This window comes from Dendropsophus ebraccatus, chromosome 13 (assembly GCF_027789765.1).
Source record: "Dendropsophus ebraccatus isolate aDenEbr1 chromosome 13, aDenEbr1.pat, whole genome shotgun sequence".
NCBI lineage: Eukaryota > Metazoa > Chordata > Amphibia > Anura > Hylidae > Dendropsophus > Dendropsophus ebraccatus.
In genome coordinates, this window is record NC_091466.1 from 58,334,304 (window position 1) to 58,351,353 (window position 17,050).

The 17,050-nt window shown below is 42.2% G+C and overlaps 1 protein-coding gene across 6 annotated transcripts in view; it reads left to right on the top strand.

The window, feature by feature from the left end:
• Nucleotides 1-17,050, top strand: part of CDIN1 (CDAN1 interacting nuclease 1) — a 236,008-nt gene that overhangs the window by 132,494 nt on the left and 86,464 nt on the right. For all 6 annotated transcript variants that reach the window (XM_069949763.1, XM_069949759.1, XM_069949765.1 and 3 more), the window contains one exon: nucleotides 350-455. In XM_069949763.1, the coding sequence (XP_069805864.1) occupies nucleotides 350-455 (106 nt within the window). The remainder of the gene's footprint in view (nucleotides 1-349; nucleotides 456-17,050) is intronic.

Consider the following 17,050-nt stretch of genomic DNA (forward strand, 5'->3'; position numbering starts at 1 on the left):
AGTCCCGCTCCTGGACCTGCTCCCGTTGCCGAGATATCACCGTTAAGTGCCCGGTGCGCATCAGAGATGAGTCCGACACTCATAGTGAATGACGGCTCCATTCATTCTCTATGAGCGTCGGACTCATCTCTGATGCGCGTGCCGGGCTTCAGACGATGATATCTCGGCAACGGGAGCAAGTCCAGGAGCGGGACTTTGTGCACGGGGTAAGTATAAGTGTCTCTAGCGGGGGGTCGGCGGGGCTCTGCCCCGGCACGGGGGGTGACAGGTTCCCTTTAAAAAAAATACATGAGACCAATGGCCGTTGTAAGCTTTTTCTTTACTAAGTTTGTTCTCTCTTGTCCTTTAGCTGTTGAGGGCCATGTCATTCATTGGATAGAAAGTAAAGCCTCATTTGGAGATGAGTGTAGTCACCGCACGTATCTACAGGATCAGTTCTGGAGTTACTGGAACAGGTAAGTCTTCCCTCATAGGACTTCATTAGGACTATACTGTATACACCGATCAGAAATTAAAAAGGGAAAGCGAAATAAATAATATTACAGCTGCAAGAAAAAGGTAAGCGAACCCTTTGGAATCACCTGGATGATAAATAAACTATGATCTGTTGTCTGCATCACAATCATGGACAATGTACCTCAACTAATAGCATTCAAACCGTTGTTCAATCCATCTTTTTTATCACACACATTTTGGCACTACTAACATGTTTCCGTCATCAATTTGTCTTTTTTTCCCCTATGTTTTCCCCATCAGTTTCTTGTTTCCCCACATTTACTAACGTTGTGCTCCACAAATATCTTTGAAAACTGACTAACTCGTCATTTTGTGCTCTAAAACCGAATAGTGGGTGTGTTCCTTTAAAACTGATATAACCGGCATATTTATTAAAGACACCATCATTTTTTATGGGTTTTGTATTGTAAGAATCTGGCACCACTGGTGAGGCGGTAAGGTCTGGTTTTGGTTTTGTCATGTAAAAAACCCTGCCAAATATACTAAGGGCAATCGGACACCTTAGTAAATGTGTTGGTATAGGTTATTATAAATCCTGACAATCTCAGTTACATAGTGAGTATGGTTAAAAAAAGACAAATAAACATCAACAATGCAGGGGAAAAATGAACTTCAATTCTTCTTCAATAAAACGTTTGGCAGCATGGTGGCTCAGTGATTAGCACTGTAGCCTTACAGTACTGGGGTCCTGGGTTCATCGAAGAGTTTGTATGTTCTCTCCATATTTGCCTGGGTTTCCTTCAGGTACTCCAGTTTCCTCCCACACTCAAAACATACAGATAGGTCAATGTAGATTGTGCGCTCTAATGGAGACAGGAACCAGAATTGACAAACCATGGTAAAGTGCTGCGGAATCAGTTGGCTATACAAATAAAAGCATTATTATTATTATTTTTATTATTTTTAAAGTGACACTGTCACCCCCTTCCTGTACGAGGACTTCTCTACACAGCTGTAAAGCCTAAATTCTGCAGTTTTCATGTCTTGCTTTATAATAGATTTATTGGTGCTTGGTCCAGTGAAAAATGCTTTTTATCGTTGGTGGATTGTGCCACCGGGGCGCGGCTTCAATTCTGATGTGCCACTTTTCCCCGCCCACATCGGTGGCAGAGGCCCTGCCCCTCTGTGACATCATCACTGTCTAGGCCTCGCCCTTTCAGCTGCATTTGGAATAGCCAGACTAGACGTCTAGGCCCCACCCCCTCTAGGTGGGCCCATTCCAATAGCCGCCGAGGGAGCTTTAAAGTTGTTTTATAGAGATGAGTGCAACTCACGCACGCTCGAGTTAGATAGTTTGACGTTAGAATACCGGTGGCTGATGAAGTTGGATGCAGCCCTAGGTAGTCCAGGAAAACATGGCTACAGCCAACTTTTTTAGCCACCCGAGTTGCACACATCTCCGGTGTTTCAGTAAAACCGTGGCTACACCGTGACTTACTGTAGTGCTACTAATTGATTTTATCCATAGAACTACAACTGTTGTCCAGATCAATACTTTAAACTATAAGCAATCCGGTGGACTTCAGCCGTCACTCAGTAGTTAAGATCAATCAGTAGCGCTACAAAAGTTGTCGTGTAGCCCCGACCTTAAGATGAGATTAGAAGTCTCTGTGTTTCACAGGTGTTTTACCCATTAAATAAAGGCACCTAAAGCCTGGTTACTGACAGATCTGGTTATCTCAAGAAAGACTGGTTAGTGGGAACCATGCTTCAGTGCAAACCACTTTCACGGGACCTTAGACAATGTTTTATAGCGATGCGGGAAAGTGGAGAACTCTACTAAATCCTCGCTGAAGATCTGGGTGTACATCTATCTGTGAGAACAAAAGAAAAAAATCTGGACAACCCACCACTATAGAACTATAGAAAAACACTGAAACAATGTTGTAGAAAATACATATAGTAACATAAAAAGAAAGGTGTACATGTGTTAGTAAAGATACAGCACAGTAAAGCAGGTGATACAAAAGCTGTAATTTCTTACACCATACTGAAAAAGAAAACATGCTCCTATACTTTAACCCTACCAAGAACCAAATAACATAGTAACAGGAAAATAAAAGCAAAAGAAGAAATAAAAATGATGACCAGTATCTGGGGATGGTTTTATATAGTAATACGCCTCTTAGCCTTAGGCCAGTGTTTCTGCTCATTTTAATAAATGGATACTTTATCAAAAAAAAAACCTTTCAGATGAATTAATGTCAGAAAGTACCAGATATTTGTTATTTACTTCTATTAAAAATCTCCTGTCTTCCACTACTTATCAGCTGCAGTATGTTCTGCAGGAAGTGGTATTTTTCTTCCTGTCTGACACAGTGCTCTCTGTTGCCTCCTCTGTCTGTCTCAGGTACTGTCCATAGATATTCTCTCCTGTTCTCCAGACTGGAAAGAATACACCTCTTCCTGCATTGGAAGTACTGAAAGATTTTTAATAGAAGTAAATTACAAGGATGACCCAATAATGTGATGCAGGGGCGTAGCTAAGATTCACAGGGCCTGCTTTACTGCTCCAACATTGATAACCCCTGACCTCTGCAGGGAGCTCTGCACATTTTCCTTTCCTACTTGATTGCTAGGAGAACAGAGGTAAGGGGTTACCAGGGCAGTGAGGCAGAGATCTCTGTCTTTTGCTTTTTAACCTTTTTTGTGTTGCATCATGTAAGTAAACATTGGGTCACTTACACACTGCAGTACATAAGGGGTAAGGACACACACTCTTACCTTCTCCCACAGGCCCCATAGCAACTGCCTACCCTGCCTCTATGGAAGCTAAGCCACTGATGTCATGGCTGGTTATCTCAGAATCATATGAATTGTATACTATCACGCTGTAAAAATCGCTTTCTCGCCCTGTGAGAGTATTGCTTTTTATAATTATTACTAACAAAGTTTTTTGTGTATTGTGGTGAGAGTTTCTACATCTGCAGCTTCCAATTTTATAAAGTGATTTTATGAACTCTTATTTTTTTTGTTTAAGGAAAAAAAAAAAAACTCAAATGTTTCTAAAATCAAGTTGCCATTTTGACATGAGTCCACAGCCAGCCAGGACTTCTGCCAACATTGTAACTGCTTTCATATGAAGAAGCCGATGCAGTTATGGCTCCCCGGTAATGTCTCTGCTCCTCGCCATAAGGAACACTTCATTTGCAGTAATTAAGAGCACTCAAGCATTTTCATTGCCCTGTTGATGAGAGACCGGGCACTGAAGTATCATGAAGGCCATGCTGTGGCTTCGCTAGGCACTTTACGTGCGGCTGACCGGGGTGTCTGTCTCCATCACTTACAGCTCTGTTGGTTTTTCTTACTAAATATTTTACAGCTTAAAATCTAATTTATGCAAATTATACATGAGGTGTGTGTATTAGATTTCGGTAGAAGATAAAGAATACGTTTGTTACTGTTGCGCTTAGACGTCAACATGCTTCACTGACACACAGGGCTATGCAGTGATCCGTCCCAGGTATCATCACTGTGGCTGCCACTGTTGGCATTGCTGTGTAGAGTCTGGGGCACGGTGTTCTTTATTTGTGGTAGAAGCTGAATTGATTTGGTAGGAATAGTAATGATTGACATGAAGCTTTCCTTTCTGATTATAAAGGCGTTATGCAGCAGGTGTGTAATTCACAACACTGTGTGCCAATACCCTCCAGCATTCTGGAATCTATGTAGGGGAGGGCATACATTGTTGTCTTTTTGTTGAGGTCCTATAAAGCGCCCATGTATATGACTCTTACAACCATTCTGACTGTCACTCAGTTCTCAGAATCTCAGTTTCTCATATATATATATATATATATATATCACTCAAAGCATTCCCATATTTTGTTGCCCTCAGCCCCATAATTTTTTTATATTATTTTCTATTTTGCCATGCTGCCTAAGACCCAAATCAGCCATAGTGCCTCCTGTATCCCATTGTAAGGGATTTTAGGGTTCTTATTATTGATGGCTGTATTTTAATAGCCTTTCTGGGAAAAAATTAGCAGTGTAGCCAGTAGGGAAGGCATACTTGTGCATAGCTAGAAGTATAGCCAGTAGGGAGGAGAGGGTGAGACCCCGTAACTGGTATAAATATTTAAAGGAGTTTTTCAAGTTAAAAGAACTTATAAACTATCCAAAGGATAAGGAGATAAGTCTAAGATCATAGGGGTCCTGACCTGACGTCTCTGACCCCCCTAACTATTTTAAGAAAGGGCTCTGACTCCTATGTATTCAAAGTGTAACAGAAATCAGCAAAAATAATCTGGAAAAAGAAATTTGTGGGCGGCATCTGAAAGGAAAGGGCTGCATGAACATTGCTAGCGATGTTTGTGCAGCCCTTACCATGCGATTATCGAGCTGTGTAACAGGCTCAGTAAGCGAGTGCCGATCTAGCAGAATGGTTCTCGCTTACCTCGGAGTTTGGACCACACATCCCTTACCCAACTGATTTTTAGGGTCACACAGTCCAAGCGATCATTTATCAACTGATCAGTGAATCTTTTATTTGGGGCAATAATCAGCAATAATTTAGGGAGGGAGGAAAAGGGAAAATGGGGTAGAGGGTGGATGCTATCTGTTATGAGAATACTCATAAGATTCTGAGTGTTCTGAAGAAAAGATAGAGAATGTTATGGGCCTATTACATGGAAAGATTGTTATATTGTTTGAATTTAAGCGATAATCTTTACGTGTGTATGCAGGTAACGATCAAACCTCTACCGAAATTTCATTCGTACTGTATGTCACCGATCGCAGCTTTTGGGCTGACCCTAAAATCGTCGTTAATCGTTCGCAATTACGATCACTCATTTACTGGAGTATATTCGAATGATCGAAATTGCACTTGTAATTAACACTTTGTAATTGCACTTGGAATTGTTCCGTGTATTATGATGAATGATTTCAAGTTGTTCCTAAAAGCGCTCTTTTGCAATCGTTTATCGTTAATCGGAGAAAACGAAAACTCACTTTAAGACCCTTACAATATAGAGTCTAGACAAGTTAACCAAGCTCTCATCTGTGACCAGTCACTCCATATCTTTGACAAAATAAAATGTCTTCTCAGTCCCCACTGGGATAGCTCTTGTAATTTGTTCATTAAGGTTTATTAGTTTATTATCTGAGGAGTGCTGCTTTGGGGTAGATGGGCGTTTTGTTTTGTTGTGAGTAAACTGTTGCCAAAATGCTCGTAATTCTATCATCCGTGCTAGGTGGCGCTATTTCTTCTGTATTTTAGCATATAGGGAGGTAATCGTTGGTGCCTGTAGCACCCCAGCAGCATTTGCTGGAGATAAGTTAATCTTTAGGTTTCTCGGAAGTATTCCTACTGTTAGAGACATGAAGCTCCCACTTTTCCTTGAGCTATAATAGTATATTGGCCCATGGGCTTGTATTATTGTGAATTTCTGGGACATATACCTTATAGTTGTATCAGTCCCCAAAATCTATATAACATTTTCATGAATCAACCTACCGAATCTGCTACAAGTAGTTGCATTTTATTCCTCGGCGGGTGGCTTTATTTCCTATGTAACTTCACATAGCCATCAAAAGAAATTGAGGAAGAAAAGCGGCCTGTGTGTAGTGTAAGTGTATATCCTCGGTGGACTCTAGAATATGTCTCGCTCTTATCCCATACTGAGTCATGGGTCACCTATACAATCAGGGAATCATTACAGCTAGAATTACATTTGGCCCATTACCGCTTCTAAGGGTTACTGTATGGGTGCATTGATTCCTTGCTTGTTCATTTCAATATCTCATTCTGTTCCTGTTAACTCTTCTTACTGTGATATATACTTTATTAGGGTTTTCATAGCAAAGTATCTCCATTCTATTCTGTATAATTTGTAGAGCACCAACATAATCTGTATAGGCACCAAACACAAATTGTAATTATTCTCATCAGTCCCGGACCTCCAACATACACCATGACCACCAGTATAGGAGACATTTAATCTGTTTGACTATGGAAATTTATGTGAGCCGACATTACAGTAGCTGTGTGACTAATACCCAGATAGTGAATGCATAGCACTGTAAATGGTCTTCTTCCGGACTATTCTATTAGGTACAGTCTGTACCAGCAGATCAGTCCTGGCAGGCACAGAGGCCTAGAATACAGGCTGCTGTGACAAGTGGTTACTATGTTACATTTGGACTTTTATTTCTCTGGGCTCCAGGTGACCACAGCAATCTTGCATGTGTTTCATTTGCAACCCAATTCTTTCTTCTTTCCAGCACTTGGCAGTAGAGATAAGGGAACCTCAAGTGCGCTCTGGTTCATCCGAACCCGAGCGTGTGGCTTTCGATTACCAGTGGCTGAAGAAGTTGGATGCAGCCATAAACCTGCCTGAAAAACTTGGATACAGCCATAGGCCATAGGCTGTATCCATGTTTTCCATGACTCCCCAGGGCTGCATCCAACTTCTTCAGCCATTAGTAATTAAATGCTGCACATTCGTGTCTGGACGAACCTGAGCTTACTAAAGGTTCGCTTATCTCTACCCAGCATTGGTTGTGGGTGGCAACCCTCATCTCCTTTGAGGTTGCCAAGGTGACTGGTGCCACGAGATTACGTCAGACTAGTTAGAAGCCACCCTTCAAACCACAACCTGAGGATCCACCTTCTGCACAGGCCACATCTGCCCACAAAGTCTAAATGGTGTAAACTAGAAATGAGCGAAATCGAGCATGCTCTAGTCCAATCTTTCAGCACTTGATGACTGGTGGCTGAAGAAGTGAGATGCAGTCCTTGGGAGTCCATGAAAACATAGATATGGCCTATGACTGTATCCATGTTTTCCTGGACTCCCTAGGGCTGAATCCAACATCTTCAGCCACCGGTGTTCAAATGCCAAACGATCGGACTCGAGCATGCTTGAGTTTCATTCATCGGATCGCCCTGGGCAATCTTGTATATGTTTCATGTGCAACTCGATTTTTTTCTTCTCTCCAGCACTTGGCAGTAGAGATGAGTGAACCTTAAAGAGGTTGTCCAGCGAAAAAATGTTTTCTTTCAAATCAACTGGTATCAGAAAGTTAAATAGATTTGTAATTTACTTCTATTTAAAAATCTCAAGTCTTCCCATACTTATAAACTACTATATATCCTGCATGAAGTGTTGTTTGTTTACATTCAGAAACAGTGCTTTCTGCTGACATCTCTGGCGGAGTCAGGAACTGTCCTGAGCAGGAGAGGTTTTCTATGGGGACTTGCTGCTGCTCTGGACAGTTCCTGACTCCGCCAGAGATGTCAGCAGAGAGCACTGTTTCTGAATGTAAACAAACAACACTTCATGCAGGATATATAGTAGCTAATAAGTATGGAAAGACTTGAGATTTTTAAATAGAAGTAAATTACAAATCTATTTAACTTTCTGAAACCAGTTGATTTGAAAGAAAAAATTTTTCGCTGGACAACCCCTTTAAGTACACTCGGGTTTCAGTGAACCAGAATGTGTGCGTTTTGAAAACTGGTGGCTGAAGAAGTTGGATGCAGCCATGAAGCTGCCTGGAAAACGTGGATACACTGGATACATCCATGGGCCATAGACTCTATCCATGTTTTCCATTACTTCCCAGGGCTGCATCCAACTTCTTCAGCCACCAGTTATCAAATGCTGCACGCTCGGGTTTGGACGAACCTGAGCATGCTCAAGGTTTGCTTATCTCTATTCAGCAGCCCTCATTGGTTGTGGGTCACAATCCTCATTTCCTTTGAGGTTGCCAAGGTGACTGGTGCCACCAGATGACGTCAGGAAAGTTAGAAGCCACCCTTAAAACCACGACCTGAAGATCCACCTTCTGCACAGGCCACATCTGCCCACAGTCTAAATGGTGTAAACTAGAAATGAGTGAAATCGAGCATGCTCCAGTCCAATCTTTCAGCACTTGTTGACTGGTGGCTAAAGAAGTGAGATGGGAGTCTGTGAAAACTTAGATATGGCCTATGGCTGTATCCATGTTTTCCTGGACTCCCTAGGGCTGCATCCAACATCTTCAACCACCGGTAATCAAATGGCAAACGATCGGACTCGGGCATGCTCTAGTGTAAACCAGGGGGATCCCATAGACTCCACACACCTGCTTAGCCAGCATCAGACAGATTGCAGAAGATAAGGCATATCTCATAGCATCTGCAAGTTTTATAAACATTTCCCAACATATTTTACAATGATTTATATTCTTGGAAAATGTTCCCTGGCACATTGACCTTAAAAGTCCCTGAATATACTAGGCATTCTTTCTTGACGGAGGTGAAATTACAGTAAGGAAGCATTTTTGCCCATTGTGATGCTTTTTTCCAGAACACGATGTAACATTTTCAGCTTTTCCTGCTTCATCTTCTTCACGTCAATATATTTGTTTGCTGATTTCTTTAAAGAAATTGACTAAAGAATATATGCAGCTTTCAGGTCTACGAGTGGCATCTGGGGTAAAGTACACGTAGTGGCACACACATGGTGCCATCGACAAGGGATGATGAAATATACAGGGGCGGCTAGATTTCCAGGAATCTGTCAGGTATGGAGCCGGTCATGCACAGGCAGTTTCCACTTCTCCACAGGCAGCCAAGGCTAGGCCACCAAAGGTCAGCCTTCATGTCACAGTACGTCAGCTGGTTGACATGTTGTGATGCCAGCCTGCCACGCTCTCCAGTTCTGACCCTGACTGCACTGGAGGATGGCACAATGAATATTCATGGGCGAGGACAGCCTTTTGTTAATGATCTTGTGACTGCAGCAGGTAGTGACTCTATACTACAAGTAATGGATAGGTGCCTCAAGATCTTCAACTACAGGTCTCCAGACTGTAATAAAATGAATGTAGTTTGCATGAGTTTGGGGCCTACAGGTAATTGGGAAACATTAATATTGTAAAAGCATTGATCATGCTAGACATGTGTTTGTGTATCCAAGTTGTGTGCATGCTGTATGCTGCCGGGAATAGGTTTCTTATACTAGTGGTTTAACAGTTTGCAAATCCTGAATAATAGAGATGAGCAAACTTGTCGAAAGTTTGGGTTCACACGATCCGTATTTGATTCCCGATGCCTGCAAAAAATCGATGCAGCCCGAGTACTGCCTGGAAAACATAGCTGTATCTCTGTTTTCCATGCAGTCTTTATGCTGTATCCACCTTCTCCAGGCAGCGGGATTCAAATACCCATCGTACAGGTTCGCGCGAACCCAAACTTTTGGCAAGTTCGCTCATTTCTTCTCAATAACCTTCAATGTCTTTGTTCACCACTAAGACCATATTTCAGCATAGCTTAAAAAGGGTCATCAGCTGATCAGCAGAGGAGAGCTGCTTGGAGTCTGCCCCCTTTAAATAATGTACAGTACCTCCAAAGCTGCTTTCCGGTCAGTTCTGCAAAGTTCAGCATGGTGAGAGGAAGCCTCTTAGGGGGGCATTCATGCGTTCCCTGCACAGTCCATATATACGGACAGTGTGCAATGGTACAGACTTCAGAGTTCTCTGCATGTCAGTACAGTAGCGCAAACAATTAAACTGTTTTTCAGCCACTGGCATCATAATGAATCATGATGCCAGGAGTTCTGCATTCCTGTTAATAGCCCATTTTACGGGCTGTAATCACAGAACATGTGAATGCCCCCTAAGCTTTTACACTGTTGAACAGGTTAATGGTCTGCCTATGTGTAACGCTAGGTTATTCTGACCAGGTCAGCTTACAACCAACAGGTACAGAAACTCAGAGGATAAAAACAATTGTCATGTCTTTAGCCGAGACATAAGAAAGACATATAGGCTATTCTGAAGTCTGTGAAGGCCCTATTACACCAAGCGATTATCGTCCGAACTTGGCCGATAATCACTTGGTGTAATAGCTAGTGTTAAAAGGCAACGATCAGCCGACATGCATGATGTTGGCTGAACCTTGTCTTTCAACATGTTGAAAAAAATTACAACAATAATGGCAGTTTGCCAGCTGGCGCTCTGTGGTATAAGAGCGATGGCAGCAGACCGTCGCTATCTCCAATGGGCCCCTCGGACTATCTAAAGATCGTCCAGGCAGCCCCTTCCGAAGCTCCCCGCGCCCCCCGTCTCTTACGCGCTCACTGTCGGTGCGGGGAACGAGGAGAAAGTGAGCGCTGATCTGACAGGTTGTCGCTCGCTTGCTCCCCCAGTTCGGCCCGTGTAATAGAAGCTTAAGAATGCAGTGACTGTGGCAACAACCTCCTATAGCCGAGGTCTGCCTGCTTGCCAATACCACATATACAGCTGCATAAACATAAATGCATAGAAAAGAATTTCTGTTTAGTTTCTACATTGTCAGATTTCTTTATCGTTCCTGTTTTATCCTGGTGATCCTTTTCCTTACATCAAATTATTTGTATAGTGAGCAAATTATTATAGTCATTTGTAGAATTTAGCATGTTATTTTTATATGTCATTTATTACATTGCTGTTTTACCATAGCAAGAAGAGGTTAATGCACCTTCTCCCTATATTCCCCCCATTGACTGGCTCAGTGTACGAGGAGCCGTCAGATTCTATCTAGTCTCCAGCCTTGGCCGTCTAAAGATGTAGGCCAGTTGACAATGCAAATGCTGTTTTTTTTTCCTTCTCCGTTTAATGTCCCTTCACCCAACCCTCAATCCCCCCCACCCCATCTCACTCTTTCAAATATTGTTATATCACCCAAGAGCACCGCGCCATTCCGACAGTGCTTTCAGCACCTATCTACTTTACCGCAAGGCTTCTACTCCACATCCAGCGTGGCCCCCACCAAACTCACATTCGACAAGCATCTCGCCTCACAAACGATAAGAGCTGACAGAGCAGATCTTGAAATTTCTTTATTTTTTTTCCCCCCTTCCTTATTTTGCCAAAGGCCCTGGTCAGATGTTCTCCTCCATGTCAGGAGAATGTCAGCATCCACAAAGCCTACCTTTCAGAACTCCTTGTAATTTCTTAATTGGCATTTACAAGTGACATTTCCAATGTGTGCTCGGGAACTGACCAGACAAGCTACTAAAGAAACATTTCATACACTGAACATCACAGACCTCTTCTCATCTGTTCTTCTAATGTCCAGATTTTTGTTCACATTACTTTATATTCTGTATAGTATAGTTTATATACTAAAATATTACTTTGTCTAGAATGTTATGTACTGAGACTGCACCAAAGGAAAGAAACCTTCAGGTAGTATTGGCACACAGAAAATTGTAGACATTGGTATTATAGGTGGCACATGGGGGGTGCCCTGGTACTGGTTTTGCGTTGCATTACACCTTATTACACTTCTGGAGCAGTGATTTCCTATGGACGTCTGACTTATCTCTGGTCATTTACACATCGGTCGTGGAGACCATCGGGCAACGATTTCTCAGCAGTAGAATCGGCTTCTGGAACGGGACTTGGAGGGCGGGGTAAGTATCCGGGACTCTACCCCAGTTCGAGTTAGCTCTGCCCCAGGTGTCGGGGTTAAAGGTTCCCTTTAAAGGAAAAGTTTGGCTGATTATAAAAACCAGCAGGGGGGAAATTCATGACAAGTACTAACTTACCCCTCCCCGTGCCCACGATGAGCGACGGGACCGGCCGTGGGACTCCCACCAGCCTCCGGGATCTCCTGAGCTGACATGTCACGACCCGCCTGATGGACTGTCCAGTCAGTGACTAGAATGGGTCCCCGCTCCAGTCACTGATTGGCCTTGTTATCACAACTGGGGGGGATATTTCTTGCAGCGGGGGGCACCACGGTTGGCTCTGCCTCTCACCGCGGCCACAGGGAGAGGTAATTTAGTCCCAGTTATATATCTTTTCCTGCCCCTGACGGCTGCAGGATCTTATAATCTGCAGGATTTCTCCTTAAGGGTGAGTTCACACCTACAGGATCCGCAGCAGATCTGCAGCAGATTTGATGGTGCAGATTTGATGCTGTGTTCAGTTATTTAAATGAAATCTGTAGTGCATCCGCAGCATAAAATATGCTGCGGATCCGGTAAGTGTGAACATACCCTAAAGGGGTATTCCAATCTCATCTAACATAGTTATACTTGTAGGACTAGTCAAGATAATTTTTTTTTTTGCAAATACATTCCTTTACCAATCTTGCCTCCTTCTCCAGATATCCTTCTCTTTTCCTCCCATTGTTAATAGCTTATTGTCTAGATTATCAACCACTACTCCGCTCTAACAGCAGTGATCTGGTGGTTAGTAATAGGGATGGTCCAAACCGAGTTCGTACAAACCCGAACCCTCGGTAATGATTCCCGCTGTCTGCCCGCCCCGCGGAGCGGGCTGATCCAGCGGGAGGACCGCCTGGAAAACTGGGATACAGCCATAGCCATAGACTGTATCCCAGTTTTCCAGGCGTTACTCCCGCTGTATCTGCCCCCTGCACGGAGCGGGCAGACAGCGGGAATCTGCTGCCGAGCATTCGGGTTCATTACGGACCATCCCTAGTCAGTAACCTAAACAGTAAGATGCCAACAATGGGAGGGAAAAGATCGGGTATATCAGAAGGAGGTGAGTTTGCCAAATAAATGTATTTAGGTCGATGAGCCCTACCAGTTTAACTATGTTAGCTGAGATTGAAATACCCCTTTAACTTCGATACAAAGACAAGATATTTATACTTTAGTGGTAATGGCTTGCATACTATCCAATGTAGCATTGACTTACTTGTCCTTGGGCATGACACAACACAAGTTTTGGGGGCTCCACGCTGCCACCAGAGAGATTTTGGTATAACAGTAAAGTATTTTTTTTTTTCTTTTGTGACCTCTCTTCCTCGCGACTTGCATTGTCTATAACAGGGATGGGAACCTTTGGACCTCCAACTGTTGCAAAGCTACAATTCACATCCAGTCAAGATGGGAATTGTAGTTTTGCAACAGCTGGAGGGACGAAGGTTCCCCTTCCCTGGTCTATAAGAAGAATCAAGGGTGACTTTCCTGTTTAGTGTTAGGTCTCTTTTACACAGGACGATTTTCGTGCGAAAAATCGTTATATTGTTCGAATTTAAATGATAATCGTTCTGTGTAATTGCAGGCAACGATCGAAAAATCGTTCGTATGTCGTTGATCGTTGATTTAGATCTGAACCTAAAATTATCGTTTATCGTTCGCTGTAATTCCATATTCGTTAGCTCAAGTTCCGCATTTTTTCACTAATCGTTCAGTGTAATTGCACATTGTTCATTGTTTTGCTGGGATCAGATGGAGTAAACGATCTTAGTAACGATCGCAATAACGATCGTAACTAACGACCATCATTCTGTGTAATATGGTGAACGATTGCAGGTTACAATCTCGTTTGCAATCTGGGGTAAAATAAGCTACTTCTCCAGTCCAGTTGTAATGCCCATTTACCAAATGTTGTACCAATACTATATACTGTACTACAACTACATGTGCATTTGTATTCACTGTTTGTGCTACTTCTTTCTAATCTGACATGGTGCTCTTTTCTGCCACAGTACTACTTTAAAGCGACTCTGTACCCACAATTTGACCCCCCCCCCCCCCCCCAAACCACTTGTACCTTCGGATAGCTGCTTTTAATCCAAGATCTGTCCTGGGGTCCGTTCGGCAGGTGATGCAGTTATTGTCCTAAAAAACTTTTAAACTTGCAGCCCTGAGTCAAACGGCCGTGTCTTGGAGTATCTGTGCCCTAACTTTGCACCACCTCTCCGTCCCTCCTCCACACCCTCTTCATTATTAGGAATGCCACTGGATCATTCACTAATGATGAGGAGGGACAGAGAGGTTGTGCCAGCCTAATGCATACACAATCTAAGCCCTGGCCATTGGGCACAGGGCTGCAAGTTTAAAAGTATTTTTTTTAGGACAATAATTGCATCACCTGCTGAACGGACCCCAGGACAGATCTTGGATTAAAAGCATCCATCTGAAGGTACAAGCGGTTTGGGGGGGGGGGGGGGGGTCAGATTGTGGGTACAGAGTCGCTTTAAGCAAAAGATTTGTACCAAAATTTGGCACATTTTTATTTCCTGTCTGACTTGAAGTCCCACCTCCTTTTTACTGAAGCCACTTCCACTTTATTTTATAAGCCACACCCTCTTGCCAACGTAGCACACATCTTCATTCTTTTTAATTTCAAGTGCATTGTGTTTAATAACGTGCGCCAGATTTAAACAAAAAATTTGGCACAAATGTTGCCAAATTCCAGCCCACGCGCTTTAATTTATCTCCGTCACTGTCTATATAAAATGGTCTGACAGTAAGAGTTCCCCTTCACCCTCCCACCCACAGTGTCAGCCCGAGCGCTGACAGAAACATTCGATCCTTTCCTCGAATTATGTGCTGTTTATGCCGCCATAAATAAAACCAACTTCCCTTATTGTCCCCTTTGTATGAAAAATTAACCGGACACCTAATATATTTAATATTCGCCAGCGTGCGAGAATAATTTTTATGCAACTCTGATAGTTAGAAAGATAGATAACTCAATTATTCTGTCATCTATCAAAATATTCAGCTCACTAGAAAGATTGATGGCAGGCAAAGTCCACTGGCTTCAGAGCCCTTAGAATATTCACGCATTTGGCTCAACAACTTTTTTTTTTTTTTACTTTTTTTTTTCCATGACTCACATTTTTTTTTTTTTTTTTTTTTTATCTCTATTGCATTCACAAGCAAGCTTCATTACCCATCACTCTACCGGAGAGGTTTTATTATAAGGATGCCATCTTGGCAAGGCTGTTATTTAGATGATAAATGTAAGGAAGAAAGAGTATGTCTAGAAATTCCACTTATTTATGTGTTTGGGTATAAAAGAGAGAGAGCGAGGAAGGGAGTGAGCTTTATTTTTTGACAGGTAAAACAAACAGCATCTACATTCCTAATGAACCTCGATTTTACAGATACAAATACAGGTCACTTAACTCCGTGATGTATGGGCCGGCTTTATTTTCCAGCAGGAATTTCATCATTAATTTGTAAAATGTAAATTAACTAATTAGAAAGAATATGTTTTATTTGTGACAATTTGCTGTTCATTCCTCTTCTCCCTGATAGATTTACCTCCCCTTTTATTTATTTATTTAAAAAAATTTTTTTTTGCATTTCCTTGTCTTGATATTATTACAATTAGCGCTTCCGTATATTTAATTCACAAGGTAATGGAGTACATGAGAGAGAAAAGGGGCTTTATATAAAAAGATTAGACTATATATATATATATATATATATATATATATATATATATATATATATATATATAATCAGCCATAAACATTATATTATTATGTTAGGTGCAGGAATTAAAGGGATACTTCAACAAAAATCATTTTCTTTTAAATCAGCTGGTTATAGAAAGTTATATAGATGTGTTATTTGCGTCTGTTTAAAAATCTTCCAGTACTTATCAGCTGCTGTATGTCCTGCAGGAAGTGGTTTATTCTTTGCTGACACCTCTGTCCATAATAAGAACTGTCAAGGGCAGTAGCGAATCCCCATAGAAAAGTTCTTCTGCTCTGGACAGTTTCTGACATGGACAGTGGTGGCAGCAGAGAGCACTGTGTCAGACTGAAAAGAAAACACCACTTTCTGCAGGACATACAGCAGCTCGACGGCTTAAGATTTATTTATTTTTTTAAAGTAAATCTATATAAGAAATCTATATAACGTTCTTAAGCCAGTAGATTTAAAAGAAAATTATTTTCTCCGGAGTACCCCTTTAAGGACAGGAGAAAGAGATGACTGATGAGGGCCACATAGAAAAACAGAAGATTGTCTGCAGAAAAAGACCTTCTTGTCTGCCCTTTTAGTTATTACTTTCTTATTATCTTATGATAGATATATTGTGATGGCTAGGTGGCTGGGTAAAGCTGCTCCAAAATGGGCGGTTTTGTAGGGTTTTCCTAATATGTTGGGATTAGTATCTTCGAGAAGTGGTCCAAGGGAGCACAGGTGGTGAACCAGTCACCCAAGACTCATTGTTGGAGACCACCACTTGCAGCTAACATGTCTCACAGCTTTTGCCACCTAGAACAGGTCACCCAGAGCACCCAGAATGTAGTGGCAGTGAACACACTCAACCACGGCAAGCCTGCACCATAAAAAAAGGCAACAAAACACAATAGATATATTTACCAAACTTCAAGCCAAAATGGAAGAGCCTCATGTGAAAAATTAAGTACACCCCGTTACTCAATAGCTTGTCGAAATACCTTTAAAAAAAAAAATCTTTAAGGGATACTCCCACCAGGACCCCTTTTTCTGGCATCCCCAGGGGGTGAAAACAATAACATCCGCTTACCTCCCTGACTCCATCGCTTCAGCCCCCATTTCACCATTACTGTCCCCTGGTATCTGCTTTCTGTAACCCCACCTCCAATCCACTTGATCCAAACACAGGGAAGTATGTGCAGGTCATCCACCACAAGGGGTTAGATAATATAGAATATAAAATTGACATTTTGTTGTGGGTTTTCTGGGGTGCTCGGTATCATTGTCCGATAGATGGTCTCACATACGGTTTAAGAATACTTTGTTATAATAAGGAGTCAACTTAATGACCAAGGTTATGTGGCTCCAAATAAGCCCAAATCATG